The sequence below is a fragment of the Pomacea canaliculata genome, linkage group LG8 (assembly GCF_003073045.1).
Source record: "Pomacea canaliculata isolate SZHN2017 linkage group LG8, ASM307304v1, whole genome shotgun sequence".
NCBI classification, from domain to species: domain Eukaryota; kingdom Metazoa; phylum Mollusca; class Gastropoda; order Architaenioglossa; family Ampullariidae; genus Pomacea; species Pomacea canaliculata.
In genome coordinates this window covers 27,878,265-27,900,073 of record NC_037597.1, presented here as the reverse complement: position 1 = coordinate 27,900,073, position 21,809 = coordinate 27,878,265, and the positions used below count along the sequence as shown (strand labels likewise).

The window sequence follows — 21,809 nt, the reverse complement described above, 5'->3', positions numbered from 1 at the left end:
ATGCACAAAATATCCCTGGACTGCTGGCAGACGATTTTCTCCAATTAACTGCTAAAACGAGGCAAGAGACGACACAACTTCCGGTTTATTCACATTTTAGATTAACTACTACAGCGAGGCAGGTTTGTACAAAGCTTCCGGTTCATTCACATTCTTTGTTACGGCTCGCCGAGACTAACAGCGGATCACTTCGCAAGAGGCTCTGTGTTGACAGCAATCCATCTCTACACGTCCATGGTTTATGGACCAAGGAGATATAGGCATTCGGTTTTCATGTTATGTGTGGGTTGACATCACTCTAAAAAAAACCAAACTTAAGTGGTCATGCATATGATCTCAATTCACTTCCTTGGTAATCCGCAGGATTATGTGATTTTCATGACAAGCCCCTTCCTTTTCCTTTCTAGGTGGGCGCTACTAAAATTCTTTGGTTATAGTAAACTTGTGATCACAGCCACAAGCAATCCCTAGGGTCAGCCATAGTTCTCCATGGACACGTCCCGCCATAGCAAGATCTTTCTCTTGTGTTTCTTCCAAAACTTTGTTCACCAACTACAATACCATTTAAAATTGTAACTGAATTACTTATTTGACTTTAGTAATGACGAATTATATTGCAAACGTCCTAGCTCAAGTGCAAACGCCCTTCATTGATAAACATTTGAGCAAGCTTGGCAAAGATTTTAGACCACAGTTGTACAAAAACTCTGCTAACCCAACCTTCATTTTTGGAATGAAAAGCAAAGATGCTGAATTTTATGGAAAAACATGGCAGAGAAATGTAGATGAATAAACATGGAGAATGAAAAGAATACAAACTAGGATTGTGTTGTCATCATTTATTCCCAGAATTTAAGTATAAGTACTAGTTCAATGTATTACAGGCAATTTGCTATCATAATGGATTTGTGTAAATACGTATGCAACTTTATTGTGAATTTCTTGTATGGATGACAACAGATCTGTGTCAAAAACTTATTTTTATATGTCTTTAGACAATGGACATAAGTAATGATTGTTACATTTCTTTTCTATAGACTACAAACATTAAAAAGTAGCCTTCTTATAAAAGAAACTGTTTACACTTAAATTCAGGAAAAGCTGTGGTAGATGAAGTGGCAGGAAAAACATGATACATCCTGTCAAAGACAGGCATTATTTTATCCTCCACTTTTTGTCTGACTGCACAATCTGAATTCTGTTCAGTTTCCAGACTATTTGTGGACTGGTACAAATAACAGCACATTCGTTTCTTACACTCACCTTCTGGCACCATTTGATCTTTACTTTGCAACACAGGCAAGCAGGTTGTGTCTTAAGAGATATGCTGACCTTTAAACCAGAATTACCCTGTGCAAGCAAAGTATTAGTGTTGTCTTTTGAAAGTATGGGTTTAAAAAAAAATCTTTGGTGTAATGCAAGAGAGACAACTCTATTTTTTGTCTCCCTTTCTGCGCAACAGGGTCTGTTTCACGACGGCCAAGAGATTGTGGGTCCCTAACAAAACAGCACAAGCAGTGGAAAAAAGCTCAACCTTTAGAAATAAGTTTTCCATTGTGGGAGGGGAAGGGGCCTTATAGTTCTGTCAGATAAAATGGAGGTGAACTAGATGTTCAACCACTCCACAAACCTCTTTAAGACTATGTGCAGCAGAAAGTGATATTTCTCCCTACTACATTTATGGACCTGCATTTTCCTCCACCCCAATAAAATACATGTAAAAGAGAAAATTCAGTCAGTTTACAAAAGTGAGGTCTCCCCAGCCTCTTTGTCTTTGTTTCTATGCACACAATGACATGCAAGTGCATCCACACAGGTCTGTGCGCACATATACATGAGATATGACACCAGCATATGGATTTCTTTCAGTGTTACAGAAGGAACATTTGAGAGAAACATGGTTTATATAAGTTACATTGTTACAATATCTTAGTTATATCCCTTGTTTCCACTCTCTTGTATCTGAGTTTCTAATACAAGTAACAGCTTGTCTCGGAGTGTTGTGTTCTGTTAGTCACCAGTCAGCACACTAAAAATAACATACATCACAACAAGTTGCTGCTTCCAAAAAAAAAAAAAAAAATGCATATCGAAATTTGAAAGATAAAGAAGTGTAAAAAATTTCACTTGCCCTTACGCACTCAAGTTAATCTCTTTGATAGTTGCATAAAATTATGCATGGAAGTGAAATCTGGGCTTTTCAATGTCTTGATATTTGTGAGAGGATGCAACTGAGATTTTTGAAAATAATACAAGTTCGTGATCTGACATTATAGCTAATATTGCCTCCTGGGCTTAGAGCTTATAAAATAAAACGAAACTGAGCACCAGACAAAAACAACTCTCCACAGAAAGACTCAAAAGATCAATCTTTGTGAGAGATACAGATAAGACAAAGTGAAACTGTCAGCAAACGTCACTTTAAGACCTGGAATACCCTTTCTGATCTACTCCTATGGAAATAAGGAACAAAAGCTATTTCTATATGTGCCAGAGTTCCATACTGACTAAATGAAGCAAATGTAAAGGAAACAAGTACTCACAATGGTCCTGCCGGAGGACAGATACCGTAAAGAAGCTTGGATATAAACCTACACGAATGGATATGAGTCTACACCAATGGATCAGCTCCAGGGACAAGGAGGAGAAGTGGAGGAGGTCTATACACTGAATGTTTAGATGGGCAAAGACAAACAGCAGTGCTGGCAACAGGTTTGCACCACTCTAACTATAAAGCCAAAAATAAAATGAATATCAATGCAGCAAACAATCCAACCAAAACAGATGAAGATAACCAAACTGTCTTTCTAACAGATGCCCTTTCTGTAATACAAGCAGCTGAAAAGTATAAACTGCCAAACATTAAAAAAAGTAAACACTGAAACCTCAAATGCTGGCAAATCACATCAGTGAATCCCCTTGCAGCTATCCAGACAGGAAGAGGTGACCACCACCACCACCACATGACAGTTACCAACAGCTGTCCGGTCAGGAACAGGTAGCTTTATTTAGACTTCAGACTGGGCATAAAAGAAAAAGACTTAACCATTACATGAATAGAAAACTCCATTTGCACCATTCTCCATGTATCCCTGTGGAGAAGCAAAAAAGACTGCAGAACACATCCTTCACAGGGAGATACAGCCGGAAACAGCCTCCTTTCAGTGTAAGCAGCAAGTCTAATTAAGACCATTAACTTCCTGAGGAGATGAGGGCTTCAAGTGTAGAAACAAATAGGTACATGAAAAAAAAAGGAATGCAAGAAAGAAGGTAAAAATAAAAACTGCCTTTGTCTCTGCTTGTCTACTTGCATGTGGAAGATAACATTTACGACAGCCGATACTGGCAGGAAAAAACCCTGTTTAACTTACTTGACGCTGCTGGAGATTAACTACATAACTCTGTCCGCTGTTGCACGAACAAAAGATAGCATGAACTCCATAGTCGCATGTAGGAAATATGGGGTTAATAACTGTATTTCCCACCGAGGGCAGAGTGGTCTCCCTTAGAACAGTATCTACAAACAAAGCTGCTGCCAGGTACAACTACTTTTGGAGCACGCCAGGACAGTGTGGAGCAAAATCTGTGGGCTGTATAAGCTCATACTTCCAGAATACTGTTAAAGGTCTTCAAGTTTAGCTTGAAGTGTGTTACACGAAGACTGTCGTGTATGTTGTGAAGTGTGACATCACAAAGACTGTCATAATGTTGTGAAGTGTGACATCACAAAGACTGTCATAATGTTGTGAAGTGTGACATCACAAAGACTGTCATGTTGTGAAGTGTGACATCACAAAGACTGTCATAATGTTGTGATGTGCTTTGATAATGTTTTGGTTTTAGTGTGTATAGCCAGAGGCATGAGGCTACTAAACAATAATCAGCATTGAAATGAAGTGCCATCATATTAATCCGTGCAGTGAGATTGGTAAACACTGTTTCTAAGAAAAACTCTCCAGACAATTCCAGAGGCTGTTTTTCCAATGCTATGACCCAGATGTCATAGCTGCTGGTGAGGTTCCTCATTGTGATAAACATACACTCTATGTTTCTGTGAAAAATGCTCTAGATGATGTTGGCAAAAGCTGCTCCTCCTCTGATGGTGAACCACATGATACAACAGCTACAGGTGAGTTGTTAATTCCAGCATCACATGGATGACCCCCAGGGACTTCTGATACATCATCTGTTAGCAGGACTGGGTTATCAGTTGGTATATCCATTACAGGCAACCCTCCAGCTCGGGCACTGGATTCTTCTAAATCTGACAGCTCTTGCAAAATGTGCTGTCACACAAACAAAGCAACACCCAGAAATAAGCTATGAAAATACAGCTAATGTCCTCTTCAGATATAAAACATTCTTGAATTTAAAAAAATAAAGCAAGACCTTTCTGACCTTTCTGTTAAAAAAAAATTTAAGAACACTTTTGTGTGATACCATAGAAAGGAAAACTGTACTAGGTGAATAATATCACAGGACCACTAGAATCATGATGCAGCTTAAATATATAAACTGCACCATACCAACACTTGTTCCCCATCCAACAGAATCCTTCAACAGTGAATAAATTCTTTAGTCTAAAGACTTCAAGCTATAAAGGTCATAGAGAGTATGGAAGATGGTAGCAGATGTCAAGCACCTATTAGCATAAACTAATGTGGTCCTAACACCCATAGCAAGTGTAACAATTATGATACATGTAAAACAAAATCACTGTAACAAAAGTTATCGTGTTGACCAGAATGATAGATAACTAGTCACCTGTATGTCAACAAGAAACTTGTCTGACTTCTCATTCATCTCTTTCAATCTGTTCCGCATCTTCTTGACATCATCCTAGAAAGAGAGAGCTACAGATTAAGTTGCAATGATGCATGTTGACAACATATTCCATCTGTAAACAACTGTTACATAATATGCATGTGTTAAGTTTAGCTAATTTGCTTTCTCCTAATGACATTATTTCTGTAATTATCACAAGTGAAGATAGAATGAAAAAAGTGCCAATTTCCTTTCTATTCAACAAGGTAGACAGGTAGTTATTGAACTAAAAGTGAAGTAAAAAATTGGCAGATCAAGACCCATTTGGGACTGCTAGTGGAAAACTTCCCCTTGCCACCACAGTAGCAAAACAGCTGATTTACAGAGAAGAGGCAGTGAAGGAAGAGAGACATGTTCACCCACAGACATGTCATATTTACAATTAGTAGATTAGTCAACATTTTCACTTGAAAAAAAACCACAGCCGTATCATATTTATAATTAGTTGATTAGTCAACATTTTTGCTTGAAAACAACTGAATCAAAATTGACAAATCTTTATTTAAGTAACTATTTTTAGCAATATGATTCTGAAAGCAGTCTTTCACAATCTAGAAGATCATGGTCAGTCTGCACGTAGGATGATAAGGAATAAGTATTAGAAGAAGAACCAACAATACTTAAAACAAAGTTACTACATGTTTAAGTTACTTAGTTACTTTTGGGCTATACTACACAACAGTAATTTAAACAATAGTTAAAAGTATAATTTGTATTTATCTGATTTGGAGTACAATGCATAAAACAAAATCACAATTATAAAATTATTCTGAAAATTGTATGTTTATAACTCATTATGATAATTATTACAAGTACTTTGAATGACAACCCAAGCTAAATCTCATCGGCGGAAAAATAAAGGGATCCTATTAAAATGTGTTAGCTCCCTTTGGTCACTTTTGGCGCCCTGCTATCGCATGAAAGCTGTATCCCACCCCTTGCCTAGTGGGATCAGACACTAACAGTGGACTTTGCTTTCCGCTGGTACCAAAATATAGCCATACAATAACTCTTTGACTTCTGCAAATCCTTGTTTCATGACAGCACTTCGACAGTCCACCATAAACTACCACATGCATAAGGCAGAGTAACAAACATTTCATGCCAGCTGTTTGAATTCTCTGCTTGTCAACTAGTCCTGAGTTTTCTTTATGCTCCTACTACCTACCTATGAAATATCAAGAAATCAGAGACAAGCCTTACTGGACTAATGAGTCATTATGATTCAACAATTCCAAATGTCTTTCATGAGGTAATAGGTATGTCCATTTTTTGTTGGATGATCTGAAAACATACATCAAGCTGTATGTGAAAACAATAACAAGCATTATAGCCTGATGGTTAATGTGCTTGACTATGGAGTGTAAGGTCAGTGGCATAAGACTTGCTTGGGCAGTTGGAACAGTAGAACAGTAGAGAGCGAGGCAAAAGGAAGTCGGAACCACATGGGCCCATCTGAAGGGGGCTGCCCAAAATCAGTTCTGCTGGCAAGGAGTTGTTACAGACCTATGCTCCTCCAGGAGTAACAAGGAATAAACTAAATAGCTAAACTCATAGTTAATAAAACAACTCTCTAGACATCAAGTTTTGTAATCATAAGACCATTATCTATACCTTTGTCACTTTATGTTCTTTTTTTACAGCTTCAGTTTCTTCAGAACTGGCTTCCAGAGTCTCTGAGGTCACTAAAAGAAGTAAACCAGCAAATGCAAGAATGTAATGACTGTAGCTATTTACAGAGATATAAAGCCCAATAAAAACCAAGTTATTCTAAATGAATTAACACCCTTTAGTCATATTTCTTTCAAATTCTGTGAAAACAATTTGTTTGCACTAAAATCTCACCATATTCAGGATCCTGATATCTTTATTTCTTCTGGTTTATTCCTTTTGTCAAATTAAGAATTATTACCTTATTTATTTCAATTCAAGTCTCATTCTTTCCCTATTCAGTCATAACTTGATGCTCATAGCAGCAAGTTAAAGATATCCTGTAGTAAGTTATATCCCCTACCTTCATTTCTTTTGTGCAAAATTAACTTTGCTAAAAAAACTTTGACATGAATATACATAAGACCGTACCTGGGTTGATGTTGTTTTCAAGAAGTTTCTTTTCCATGTCCTCTCTAAGAAAGGTGAATAAACATTGATCATATGATTTAATAGGGAAAAGTTAGCAAGTCAGAGACAGCTAAAGAGAAAAAAGGGTTCAGATTGCAACAAAAGTTATTATACGACCTTTGGTCGATCCATATTATACAACATGCAACACTCTTATGTTACTCACATTTCTTTTTCCAGACTTTGGTTTCGTTTCGAAGACTCCTCCATGCGTGCTGAAAAGAGACAAGCATTACAAAATGTGTATATAACACTAAAGCAGTTAATTGTACATAATTTCATCAACAAATGTATAAAACCCTACTGAATTGAGTAAATATTCTTTTGAATCAAACCTCCAAAACAAAAGATAAAACAATGAAAGATAAAAGTCGGTGGAAAGCGAGGCATGTATAGGCACTGAACAACATAAAGATGAGGTACAAGAGTAGAAAGTAAAGCAAGGTATGAAGGAATGTAGATACTATAAACACTTTAAAACGAAGTCATTACATGACAGTTAGCATGACAGACAGTTATCTTGATTCAAAAATAATTCCTTGTCTCTCATAATAATAATAATGGGAACTTATAATGAGCAGCATCACGACCAAGATAGACAGCACTCTGTGAGCAGACCAATAATGATAAATGAAAAATAACAGTCAGCGGACAGTGTGGTACGTACAGACACACTGAACAACATAAAATGAGGTACAAGATAACAGCCAGTGGACAGTGAGGTATGTATAGACACAGTGAACAACATAAAGATGAGGTACAAGAGTATAACATAAAGCAATGGATGAAGTTATGAAGGGATGTAATACTATAAGCAGTTTTGCAGTTTACGTCACTTACATTTATGTTTCCTACCTACTCAGCATCTTGTCTTCCTACCAATCTCTTTCTCTCACTCACACACATGCACTATGCTACTATCACTATCACCACCAGCATTGCCATCATCACTCATTCCCTTTTCAATGCACAGACAAACATTCTTGCCAGCAGTACACTTTGTTCCAAACTGACAGTATTGTTAGAACCACACCAGCATGTCGTCGCTCTCTCTCCTCCATCAATTTCTTCATTGCTTCCAGGCGTTCCTGGAACACAACATTACACTGAAATACTTTAGTTTGATTAAGGACTCAACAAAGAAACCTGGCATGTGGAGAAACTAAAGCAAGTTTTGCTTTTGAACTACTTTTAATTTGAACTGAAAATTTCTAGAGACTAAATAGAACAAAAAACCAACCCATCATTATTTTCCTCCGAGAGATAATAATGCAACCAATAGCACTTAGGAATATATATATAGTTATATCTTAGGAGACTCTCTGGTGTTTTAGGTTCCCAGTCACTTAATCCCCAGACACTTCATCCTTAAAATGAAATTTTAACTATAAAAATTATGAAGCCGGCGAAAAATTTAACTGAAATTCAAATAATTATCTTCATATAAACATCACAATAAGTTTTACAATTAAAATAAATATTGAAATACATTAATAATATTCAAATCGTGCTATTAACTTCAACGTCATTTGAACCTCTACAACATTAGTTAAAGTATTTTAATTGTAAAAATTATTTATATATATAGATAATTATTTGAATTTCAATTAAATTTTTCGCTGGCTTCATAATTTTTATAGTTAAAATTTCATTTTAAGGATGAAGCGTTGGGGATGAAGTGTCTGGGGAATAAGTGTCTGGACACCGGTGTTTTAGAGGAAGTGCAAATGTTCTATCCACACCAAAAAATTTCATATTATGAAATCAAACCTGAACAAAAAGTAAACAACAAAAACAAAACACATAGTGTGTTTAAAATAAAGTCACATAAATATATACTATAAACATTTAAGTAGCTCTTTTCAACTACTGCACACTCAAAATGTACAAGTAGTGAAACAAATACCTACATGTTTATTGTTTTCACAGCCCTCAATATCATGATTTATTATTAGTCAATCAACCTTTTTAAGTGTCCACCACAGCTATGTCATAGACTTGTGGACTCTCATTTTTGTGGACTGGGATGTGTTGTGCTTCCAAGTTGTATTGAGTGGAGCAAGGCCAGTAATTATTTAAAGCCCTTCATTTTTTTTAAATTAAAAAAAAACTAAATATATATATGACAGAAATGTCAAAACAATATGGGAAACATATCTCCAATGGGATTTTAGTCTTTGTGACTAAATGTTAGCTATAGCAATTTTCATAAAGTGAAACTTGTTCTACGACTTTATATATATATATGAACCACATATAGAAATAAAATATATTATCAAATGCATGCAGGTGTGTTATTTAAATTACATATGTTTAAATAGGCATAAAAATCAAATTTTATTTTTATATGAAAACACACTTCAGCATCCCTGAGACCCTCTTCAAGTGTTTCCCTCATGTGGGCATTGTCAGCATCAAGCCTCAGCAGACTGTTATGCACAGCATCATTGTTCTCTTGAAAAAGTCCTGGGTTAGGAGGCTGCCTGCACAAGTTATTTTTTTTTTACAATATACTGTTAAAAACAATAAACATCCAAAGCATTCGCAGTCATTCAGGTTGTGAATCAAATGATACATGACACATTTTGTCCCTATATTATTAATAAGTAACATTGATGGTAAATATATCCTAAGTCTCTGACAGAATGTCAGTGAACAGTTAGTGGTTTACTGTCTTGGGCACAGTGTGTGGAGCTCAAACTTTCCTGAAGCCAGTCTTTTATTTTTCCTGATAGATCAAGCACTTATCACTTCTAAGGGAGTTTTGCCAGTCACTAGCCTTAGTCTGAAACCTGCTGTTAGGAATATGTATGTGTATGGGGGGAATTGGAGGGTGGTGAAGAGAGAGAATGTGTGTGAAAGTGTAACTATTTCAACATGTACATTTATATTATCTTTTTTATATCATGTGTATGTATATACTATTGCTAGTACGAGCACTATTTTGAATTGCCCCTGAGGATCAATAAAGTTATATTGTATTGAAACCTGTAATCTGCTACTTGATAGTGTACTTATCATATGGCTATTTACAGAACTGAAGGTTTTCCTGTTTTATTGCCTCAGTGTCTGTAAGTTTCTTTTTTAATATATCTTCATGTATATTCAAGCTCACAGAACTGCAGTAACTCACAGCAATATTAGCACCAACATTATTTGTCTTTGTTGAGTTATAACGTGGGTTTATGCTTAAAGTGAAGAAAATGTGTAAAATCCAAAAAGCCAAATCAACTGTGCCTAATCCTGACTGTATGTGATGTTGTTAGCTTTACCTGTGCAACGGTCCTGTGTGTTTAACGGCTGACTTACTACCAACCCTGACTTTGGGTTGACGATCGAATTCCTGCACGAGGCGAGGAATGAACGACTTTTTGTCTGATGAGTTCATGATGCCTCGATAATACTTGGTAATTACGAGGCTTGTTTAACTGGCACAAAGTAGGTCTAGTCCGACTGTTGACTGCGGTCAGTTAAAATGTTGGCGCTCAGCTGTCGGCCGCTGGAATGCTGCGCGAGAGTTGCGTCCCCTGAGACGAGTGCGAGTGATCTCCTCATCGATCGGGTCTTCCAGTGCATGTCGGCGCTCAGTCCGTCCGGCCACTCACTTCATCGATTGAGCAACACATTATGTCTTGGTGTCGGATTTTATTTCCAAGACATCATTTAGAAGGCAGAAGAGCTTCGCCTGGACTCGTAAAGATGAGATTTAAAGCAAGTGGAGGCAGTGATGTGGCGAGGTCGTGCGATCAATTGGCGTCGCGGCTGTGCACTGTCGCAGGACGGGTCGGCAAGGAATGTAGAAAGCTTTGAACCCGATGAACTCTTCAATCAAGTATTAATGCGAGCGCACCAGAGTGCGGGGCCAGAGATCCGCCTTCGTAGTGCGAGCGAAGCCAGGGGGCTCAAGTTGAGTGGTGGTTGAGCGAGAAGGCTTATTTTACCGGCAGACACCGTGAGGGGATGGCCTCCCGGCCTCACAGCAGTGAATTCAGCTGTGTTTTGAGGGCTGACGAACGACTGGGTCCTTTCGCTATCATCATCGACGACATGGTTCGAGGCCTTAGCACCAACGGTCAAGTCAACACCGACCAGTTTTGTTACTTCTTGTGCCGAGTGTTTGAACATCTGGGATCTGACCCTTCCCTTCAGCCCAGCCTCATGAAACTGCTGACAGCCGGCGAAAACACGCCGTTGTCTGGAGAACTCGATCACTGCGGCAGATGTGTCCTCAAGTCGGCGGCTCTCCGTCATGCCGGGCTGCCCGTGCTAAAATGGCTACAAAGCAGACGACTGCTCGACATTCATGTCATCGACAACAGAGAAGAAAATGCCATCTTTGAAGTCTTACGACGAACGGGTTCAGCAGAGGTAAGTTAACAACTGCCTGCAGTGCTAAACCCTACCCTTCCCCTTCTGTTTCAAAGAATGAAAATATAATTACCAAGCACAGCGCATTCATCCAACCAGATTATTATGGCTCTATATACTCTAAACCCATTTAATATTATTATTCTCCATATCATACAGAATTGGTCATTAGCCCATCACATGCCAGTCAAGGCAAACATTATAGAAACTAATTCATATTTTAAGGGTTTAATAAAGAAAGAAATTTTCAGAAGAAACACATTGCACAAATGACACCGATAGAACAAAACATGTTGGCATTAGAAGTCCATGTGAATGGATCTTCTCTTTGTCGTGTAATAAAGAAGAGGAAGGAACTTGGTCGAACTCAGAGATACATATAAATGTGATACTTTGCATGAGTTTGATTATCTGAGGTGTGAAATTTCTACTAGAGTAAATGTATTTTTTCAGGAAGAACTGATATGCCTGCAAACTGCAGGCAGGCACTTTTTTAAAAAATGATGGCAGCGTAGAATTGTGCATCATTGATTCTCACTCTTCTGCCCTCTGTACCACTTTATCCATCTTCCCGTCTGTCACATGTTTAGTCAAGTAACATGAGCTACTGAAAAATGCAAGCTGTGCACAGGGGCCATGTAATCAGCACGAAACAGATTTGTCATGATTATCACACATGTCATCCTCCGTCTTGTTGTATTGACTGTTACAACTAGCAGCTTGTGGGAAGGAAGTTGAATTGGGATTACAGAAGGCGTAATGCAAACTGTACATTCTGGAGCAATATGATCAGATAAAAACAGAGAAATTCATTATATCTCCACTATGATTTCATATAAAATATAATTTTTATCCAGCAGTTTAATGACAAAATGGTTGAAATGATTTAATGTAAAATAAAATTTTATCCAGAAGTATATGACCACTTGTCCACAAGGATTTAATATGAAATATAATTTTATCCAGTAGTTTATGATGAGGTGTCCACAAGGATTTAATATGAAATATAATTTTATCACCTGTTTCTTCTTCTTGTTTCTTCTCTCTGCATAACCCTATTTTTGTCCATATAATTCAACAAAGGTCCCAGATCATAATGCAAAGAGATCCTTGGGCTATTTCAAAAAATCCTCAACACAATCCACAGACTGTAACTGTCAGCAGCATTCCTCATTTTCCTCAGAAGAGAGCAGCCTAACCTTCAGTGCACTTATGAGAAGATAAATGCTTACAAGCATATGAAAAATTTGGTTATATTTCTTAAACATGGTGTAATATTTTCTGGAAGGTTTCATTCTTTGTCAGTTGTGCTGGAGGTCTTGAATCACACTTCGTCAAAATTATTTTTTAACAGCCTTTTTTTAAGGCGATGAGAATGCGGAATCTCTTACATGCGTTACTGCATTCAAAAGCTGTACTCATGTTCTTGGCAAAGTTCATCAAAAACATGAAAGAAAGCACTTTCATCATCAAGTACAGATGTTTTGAAGTTGTCCTTCCTTCTTTGTGGAGTTGAATTTAAACTGAGGGATATGCCTTTTCATTTTTTTTCCTATAAGGTGAGGAAAAGTAGGTTATGTTTAATGCCCGTTATCTACCATTTCAGCTGCCATGCAGCACGCACTTGTTGACAGCAACTAGACCTGTGCAGGCAAAAGGTTACTCAAGTGGACAAAAGATGTGAAGGAGAAAAAATAATTGCTAGGAAACAAAAAAAAACCCCACACAACTCGAACTGTGCCATAAATCTCCTGTCCCTCTAGGCATCAGTGCATAGGAAACAGTACTTTGTCAATAAGCTTAATGTATCATACTTTCTCGTGAATAACCAAAGCTAAGTTTGGAGTTAAGCATGTAAACCAAGCTATCCAAATCCAAAATTAATATCATTATCATGAGAACTTTATTGTTGTTTTTAACACGTTAAGCATTAAAGATTAACAAAGGGTAAAAAGGATGAATGTTTCAAATCACATGTAGTTGCAATGTTGATAATTGTGGGCATTTATTTCCAAACTTAGGTACTCAAGTAAATGTTTATATTGTCGTAGTCATTTCCTTTTTGTGAGACTTTGAAGTCTTATAACATATTATTCAATATTATCATAGCGGCTTTGTACTTTTTTTTGTAAGCCACGCGCACAAAAATTGAAATAAAAAAAGATAAGCGTGTGTGATATGGGAGTGCCGGGAAGGTGAAATCTCACTTTGTTTACTACCATTGCAAGTGAGATCATTTGCTGATTTCCTCGTGACCCACGTCTGCTAACATTTATTGTAAGATGCAGTAGGTACAAAGAGTGACGCGATTTAACAAAACAAGTTTAGAAAGGGGACAGGGAGGATCGGCCCGCCACTTTTGTGGAGGAGTGGGAGGAAAAGGTAACACGTGCCTTTGGAACGCGGAAGGCACCACAGGTAGGCTGACGGGCAGTTGTTTTACTGATCGAGTGACGTCAGACGGTTGGGCGGACTGACACGATCCGTCAGACAAACGCCACCCGACATCCTCCCGCTCCCCACCCCTCCTCTCACCCAACCTAACCCCACGGGTTCTGTCTGCACCGCCAAATTGCGGATGCAAAATCGTCAACATCCGTCATCTGCTTCACAGTTGCAAGTTTCATCATCGAGGCGCCCGGTGCAGCGGCTGCTGCTGGTGGTGTGCAACCCCGGCTTGACCCCTGCACTGACAGGTGACTGACTGCCTTGTCGGCGGACACTTACACCTGATCATGTAGTTGTACAGGTAGTACTGGTGGAGAGCTGTATCGCCCACACACCCACTGATGACTGGACACACCTTCCGTACGGCAGCGTAGTGCTGTGTGCCCCACAGGGAGGGAAATGAACACACGGATACATATATATGTATATTCAGCGGGGTGGAGAGATTATTATGTCGTGATGTCATTCCCCTGATGTCACTGGTTGTAATTGATTGAAATGTAGACCTGCTACTCATTTGCCCATCGCTAAGAAAAGGAGTTTTCCAAAGAAGTAAAGGCCTTTCTTAATATCGAATGTAACTGTAAAATATATTTGTGTAAAACTTTGCCCACGATAATCACTAAATTCAACTAAGTGTACACCTATAAGGATACCTACACTAGCATCGGTGTGACCATGGAACAGTAGTATGGTGTGGCTCATCTTCCACACTCAGTACTCGTAACACTGTGTATGTACCCCGCACCCGGACACCTTAATGTTGGGTGGAAGGGAGAGTAGAACCTCCTCACCATCGTGTTGCCGGCGGTTGTCAGGCCTTTGTGTCTGCAAGTGCTCAGAAAGGAAGGAATGAACCATTTTCTCTCCTCAAGAAAGTAACAAAGTGTCATCATCGTCATGTCATTTGAAGACGTGAAGGTTGAAGAGAGGTGCGACCTCGTCACGTGATCATGCTTTGAGGTTGCCGCGGATCCGGTTTTCTGGAAATCAGAATCGTTGTTTTTCTCCTTTTCGCTGGAATGGAATTATTGGGGTCAGGGGTCATTCATACTTATCTTGTGTGCAAGGTTCATTCCTGTCTACTTCTTAAGGTTTATAGCCTTTTACCTGTTATATTTTTATTGGGTAGTGTGTGTGTGTGATTTAACATACTATATAGACTAGGGTTAAAGGTCTTGAGGAGGAATTATTTTCCCTAATGACTGAGTAAAGCGAAGCCTGCAAACATCGCTATTTACAGGAAAGTGGGAAGTCATGGTTGTCCACCGATACTCCTTGAATGTGATTCCAGCTCTTCCACGGCTGTAGCTTTGATAATATAAGTGATGTACAGTCTTGATATCTTTTTTATTTACTGCTCTTTGTAATGTTCAGGTGCGCAAATGGGGTGGAGGTGGGGTATTTACGCAGGTTTGGGGGGAATGGTCAGGCACTGAGGTGCGCCAAATCATCGATAATACAAATTACACGACTAGACATTTATTGTGTTGAGAGTTGACCATTGAGAGAGAAGAGTTGACAGTTGTCCATTGAGAGAGAAGTGTTTGTGTTGTGCCTCAAGCTGGACTTTAGACCCTGTGGCCGAGGTCTGTGTGGCTGACTCATCCTGGCGGAGCTCAAGACTGATGTGTCCACACCAGTCAGCATCTGTAGCCGTGGTAGTCATGACCTCTCACCCTGTTTCCGTACCTTACGAGCTTTTTTGGTGATTTTTCTCCGTTTTCTCTGTTAAGGCGGTGTCCAGTCATTTTGATTTGCATTCCTGGTGTGGTCCGGAAATATCGGGGCCTCGTCTTGTGTGCGAATCATTTGCCGAGAATAGCATCCGGACGTCATCAACGGCAGGTCAGCGCGTGTTTCGCACCGGGTTAGCCTCCCACTGTGATGCTATTTGTGGTCGCTGTCTTACCCTGGGGCGATGACTGTCTGGACAATAATCAGTTGAATGTGTGTGTCATCGTCTTGTTTCTGGTGAGCGGTGGGCGTTTGTTATATCGTTTGTCATCGTCGTGTTTCCCGTTCTCGCCTTCATTTCTTCCATGACCTCCACCCAGTCCTCTCAATCCTATCCCCTCCCTCTTTTTTTGAAATGTCAGGTAGAGAAGTGTCAGGATGTGGAGTGTTGAGACTGAGGGCCGGTCGATTCCGCCAAATTTACAACCCTGACAAGAGTTCACCTGGTTTGGCGGTGATAGAGAGAGAGAGAGCTCGACTGTTGATTTATGTCCTGCCGGTCCCCTCAGTCATAGTCGCACTTGACCAGGAACTGGACCCTCCTCACCTGCAGACAGACTCTCACACCTGAACAGGGGATTTGCCCTGATTGTACTCGTGAACAACGCCAAGTATTTGCCTTAAACAACAAAATAAAAACACTTCCATAGACCGGCCTGTTGCTTTTCGCTGGGCAACCACAAGATCCTGACGGTGTGCTAAAGAGGAGATAATAACGGGGATAAGGATCGTTGTCAGAAGGGGGAGAACTGAGGGGAGGAGAGTCAGGTGGGTACGTGGGTGTGGGGGTAAGTGGGGAGGGCCGAGGAATTATTTATAGGCTCGACATCAAAAGTTACGAACTTCAGAATTTTACTAATTTTTTGGTAGCTTTTTTCTAGTGTTACTATCTGCACCACTAGTTCCAAACTTTGTTTTTGGTTGCGTGGTTTTTTGTTGTTGTTGTGAACGAAAGGACATTAAGACTGGAATAAAATGCGTGGAAGGAAACAATCACACACACACACGTCCTTTGAGAGAGAGAGAGGGAGGGTGAATGTGTGTGTGGTGGTGGGTGGAGTGAGGAGGTTGGGTGGTGGGGAGGTCTGTAAAAGGTTGCACTCAGATGAATTGTCGTCTGCTCTCCCAGTGTGTGCTACCCGCGTCTGGCGGCCTCTGGAAACCAGGTGCACACTCCGCCAGCTCTAAATAATTGTTGGCTCGTGCGACATGGAGGGCGGCGGGGGATTTGCCGAGAGGAACCGCCAGATAAACAGATTTGCTGTTTCAGAGGACAGGTGTCCGGGCAAGCAGCCCCGAGTAACGCACCAAACGATGAGAACCTTCGTCATTTTGCCTCGGAAATTAAACAGAGGGGCAAACAAACGGCGCCCATCGCATCTCAGGCTTTCTGTAGGTAGCACCCTGACCCAGTGCTTCTGTGTCTGCTGCTTAAATAAGTTGTTAGCGCCACGAAATTAGTCTTTGTTTGTTTGTTGCTTCACTCGTGCAGCCACCTCATTGCTGAGGTACTTAACCTCCTGTCTTCATCATGCACCGCCTCCTTGTCCTCCTCATCCCCGTCAGTCGTTGCTGTCTGACTCCTGTCTGACTCCTGTCTTTTCATTCTTTCTCTGACCGCCTCCGCAAGATGCTGGAGGAAAGCCCCACGAAATGTTTTGCTTTTATTCCCGGCTTCACCTTCACTCACCATCACTGCTCGCCATTTAAACTGTGGCCTATCCCTCCTTGCAGGATCTGGAAAGATGTGGATAAGTTTCTTGTGCAATTCTTGTCGTAAACACATTTGATTTACATGGAGGACTTTCCCAAAGGTGTGCGCGTGCCGCATTCCATTCACTTGAGGTTGTTAATCCAACACAGATTGTCAGATACATGCGTGGGGCGAGGTAGGTGGGTGGGGATCATCCATCTTTGCCTGCACGCGCCCCTTGTACACCTGTATGTCACTGAGCCACAGAAGTCGAGGCTGTCCGCGGTCTCCTGTCTTCTTGTGTTCGTCTGTATATGTAACCTCGCCTTCTCTCGCTGATGTCGCCTCACTTGCTGACGTACAACACAAACAAACAGCAACATCTGTTCATGTCCCGTCCTGCGGATGAATGCATTGAAAATGACTGCTTGCGTGTGCAGACAGTTCGTCTGTGTGGTCGTTGTTGAGTGTAGTAAGCGATGACCAGTTCCTCTCTGTCCACTCCTAGACCCGCTGGCTCATCACCACGCGCACATTTCAACATGCACGGCCTTCTGGTCGACACGTGGGAGGCCCTCGATCCGTGTCCACCGTGCCAGGATAAGTCATTATCAGTGGGCAAAATGGGGAAATCAGTGTTGTTGTTGTTGTTGTTGTTGTTGTTGTTGAGGAGTCCTGTCTTTGTAGTTAAGACTACAGACCCCACGGATTGTGTTATGTTACTCCACCCCACCCCCTCAGGGCACCCTTAGTCACTGATATATCTGCGGTTCCAAGGATAAAGCAACATCCGCGGAGTGTGGACACCACATTGTAAGCAGGGAACTTGACTTACTTACCTTTGCCTTATGTAATACGGATTAATTGCCGATTCGGATAAAGCAGCAAGAATCACCTTTTCTAAAGCAGGTCTGTCTGCTGTGGAGATACCCGACATTTCCATCCCACTCCCTGCCTACCACATGTCTCTCTCTCTCCCTGTCATCAGGGTGTTGCTTGTAACATCGGTTGGAGCCGATGAGGCGATTATCTCGATGACTTTCGCTTCTGTGGAAAGGAGGGAGAAGGGACTTGTTGACACGGCAGGGAGTTGGCTTCCTGCGGCCTCTTCGCATTCTACCTTCAAGCTCGATGATGCTTTGCTGCCATTAGACCAGCGGACGAACATTCATCGATCTGTCAGCATCCCTCCATCCCTTCAGCCCTCCACCTCTCCACTCTGTGCACTTACACGGTTGGCCGCAGAGCGTCAACAGCAGGAGGCGGACATGGCCGTCACACACCAGGAAACCTTACTTAGGGGCCACAGCCTCAACCCGGAACCCAAACCTGCATCCAGCCCTGCACTTTGATCAGGCCCTCCACCCATTTACGACTCTGAAATCGAGTGAACAGGAACAGGGAATCAAGCGACTGCCTGTCGGGTCTTCATGGCAAAAGCTCGCCTAAAGCCGCTAGGAGCAAACTTTCTCCATCCTTACCTTTGAGGCAAGACCTCCACATCAGCCAAAGGTCCCTTCTACCCTCTTACCCCACCCCAAAATGAGTGGGTTTACAGATTCGTAAAATTTGAACAGTTAACCCTCCTATCCCCTTTACGACACGCACGTGCACCCTTGTTATTGCTCGTGAAGTGCACGTAAAGTTAGTATATGGATAAGTTTGTCACCAAAGCTGCATCCACTGGAGGAGCTTGGATCGTCTGCTACCTGTCATTTCTTACTCAGTCTCGGGGATTCGACCTCCTGCTGTGCGCGGGTGAAAGTGTTGATGTTTGAAAGCTTGCATCCTGCGAAAGGAAAGGGATTGTTCGCTCAGATTTTAGGATTTAGGCCCTCGTGTGGAAGCAAGCCCTATTAAAAAGAACTAAACAAAAGAAACTTTCCCGAGGCCTTTAGATGAAGGAGCAGATAAAAGCTAAAACGGAAAGCGCAGCCATTGGCGAGTTGGGGAAATCGAACTGTAGTCTTCCTGTGGATGAGAGAGAGCTTGGCCCTGGCAAATGCAGTGGTTGGGTGACAGCAAACAGTCAGCCCTATGTCCCTGTCCCCGCCCCCCTGTCCTCGGGTTTGTGGGGGAGGGGACAGGCGAGTTCCACGGTTGTTGATGTAGGTTCCAGGGGTTTTTCTGTCTGGTCTGTGATTTTTCTTGTGCTCTCGCCAAACGCTTCATTCTTTATACCCGCCTCCCTTCCATCCGCATCCCCGTTGACATCGCGAGGGTTAAGTAGAGGGAGGGGGAGGAAGCCGGAGTACCCGGAGAAAAACCTTGCCCAGCCCTGCGAACAGATGCCCTGAGGCGAGATCTGAACTCAGGGCCTCTCACTGCAGCAGTGAGGAGCGAGTGATCCACTACACAAGGACACATGTCCTGTCCTGTCCTGTCAAGATACGCATCGTCGTGTTGCTGGGCCCAGTGACGTGGCACGCAGCAGGGCACGAGGACACCGAGGGCTTTCCGTGACGTCGTGTAGTCGACAAAAGCTTGGGACTGCGGGGAGCCGCTCACCCGTGTGAACTTTGCAACAGCTTTACAGTACACTCAGTGCCACCAGGTGTGCCGTCCTTTTCCTTCTTCATCGCCGTTGTCTTCCTGTTATTTTATTTGTTTAAGGTTAGCCTCAATCGCTGGAGGCAAACTGTTAACCTTGTTTTAATCTGGCGATCATTCGCAGTCTGAAGTTCGCTGAATGAAAAAGAAAAAATAACGAGCGAGAGATGACTCATCTTGTAATTACCCTTGTGATGTACATTAAAAATATATATATTCCTTATGCCCCACTTTTCCCGAGGGCGAAAGAATAAAATTTCTTGATGTTGATCTTTTGCATTAAAAGCATATCAAGCCCAAGCTGACTTGATGTTGGTGGGTGATCTCAGTTTGCAGTTATTAATTTTCCCAGGCTTCAGTCGACGCATTGAAAATGTCCCGAGGATATTTTTGTCTGTCCCGTGTCCCGCAGACGTCGATGTGATTCCCACAAATTAATTTTAATTGCGCCGAATTGTCATTATTGCGACCAGGCTCATTTGCCATTTTTATTTGAATGCTTTCTTCCTCTCTTCTGACCAAGAGCGAGGAGACCTGTCTCGTCTCTTGTGACAAGAACCCAAGATACTTTTTCTTTCCAGACTTATACAACTCGTGGCCACAGCTACTTACCTGGGACTTATTAGGGGAGCTCATTGCAGGAGATGGGGGGGACTCCGCCTTGTTGGTGTCGTGACAAGGCACAGTGAACCACTTACATTACCACTTACTACAGTGACTAGAGGTCGCTGTCCCTGTCTTTACCAGCCTTTGGTGAAGCTGAGACTAGCGGCGTGTTCACACCTGTACACCAGGTCCATCTTCTCTCTCACCTGTTCCGCTCGGACAGGAGACAGATGTACAGTCACGCGTGGCCCGTTATCACATCCGTCATCGGTCGTCTCCTGCGGGCATGATGATCTAACTCCAGTGTGTCGGTGTGTGTGTGCGCGCATGCGTCGGCTGATATTGTTTTATGTACAAGATGTGTAAGCATTGAAAGATTATCCACACACATCTTATCCACTTTCCGTTACGATACATCTCCCCCTTTTTAAAAATTCACAAGAAATCGTTTCCTCTGTTGTTTTATTCCCCATTTCAGCAGGTGTGTGCATGGGTGTGAGGCTAATCTTGTTTTCGTGTTTGATTAATTTCTTAGTATTTGTTTTTATGCCTGAAGCAATATCGAAAGTGAAACTGGTGTTAATGTCCGGTCTTCACTTTTACACACCGACTAAATTTAGACAGAGAAACGGGAGGATATGACGAATGACAACTCTTTCAGCAAGCAATTCTTGTCTCCTAGTCTTTCCTGCCTGCCATCATACGGTAAACAAATAGAGAAAGAGCCCAGAGAGGAAAAATCCCTTTTCTGTGTTTCCTCATCCCTGATCGCGCGGCGGTGAGGTTACGAGGTGAACAAAACCGTTAATACCCGCCTTCATTAGACAGAGGCCCTGAAGGTAGGAAGCGTACAAGACGAGCATGGGATCATTGCAGGTGATGTACCCGCGGTGTGCAGAAGCCAGGTAAATGTAGCTGCTGCACGCACGCATGCACGTGGCGGGGGGACTGGCGACTGCACTACAGCGTTTTGCACAATGGAGGCTGAGAGCGACGCTCGCGCACGCGCTGTCACGTGATCGATGCTGCACGCGACGACCCTCTTCCACCCACTTGACCACCACCCTCATCACGCCCCGCGCTGTTCACCGGCCCCCGACCTTTTTCCTATTTTTCTTTTTTTTCTTCTTCTCTCACTCGCGCACGCGCGCACACACACACACACGTGCGAGCACGCACTTCCGAACGAACACTTGTAAAAGGCACTTGAGTGCACTGGGCGACCCGGGCGTCACTGGGTGTAGTCGCCTGTTGGTGTATTGTCTATGGCGGCCACCAGCCAGTGACAGTTGGCGGTTTATTGCAGTGATTACGGCACACGGGCTTAATGAGGCTTTGGCTTCCGCCCTCGTTACAGTCAATGCTCAGACCCACTGGTCTTGTAACAACTCCAGGAAACGGCTTGAGGCTCAGCGGATGCCGCCAAGTGCATCCTAGGATCAAAGAGAGAGAGAGGATCCCT

General features: G+C 41.9%; 2 protein-coding genes across 2 annotated transcripts in view; one reads left to right on the top strand and one right to left on the bottom strand.

Annotated features, from left to right (window-relative positions):
• Positions 1-824: 824 nt before the first annotated feature.
• Positions 825-10,492, bottom strand: LOC112570930 (nipped-B-like protein pqn-85). Its single transcript, XM_025249661.1, has 8 exons — positions 10,218-10,492; positions 9,305-9,428; positions 7,979-8,033; positions 7,112-7,160; positions 6,907-6,950; positions 6,439-6,509; positions 4,765-4,839; positions 825-4,286 (listed from the first exon to the last, which is right to left on the bottom strand). The coding sequence occupies exons 1-8, from the start codon at positions 10,331-10,333 to the stop codon at positions 4,044-4,046; spliced, it is 777 nt and encodes a 258-aa protein (XP_025105446.1). The 5' UTR covers positions 10,334-10,492; the 3' UTR covers positions 825-4,043.
• An 8-nt stretch (positions 10,493-10,500) lies between these two features.
• Positions 10,501-21,809, top strand: part of LOC112570929 — a 32,710-nt gene continuing 21,401 nt past the window's right edge. The window contains exon 1 of the mRNA XM_025249660.1: positions 10,501-11,313. Within this exon, the coding sequence (XP_025105445.1) occupies positions 10,906-11,313 (408 nt within the window). The 5' untranslated portion in view covers positions 10,501-10,905. The remainder of the gene's footprint in view (positions 11,314-21,809) is intronic.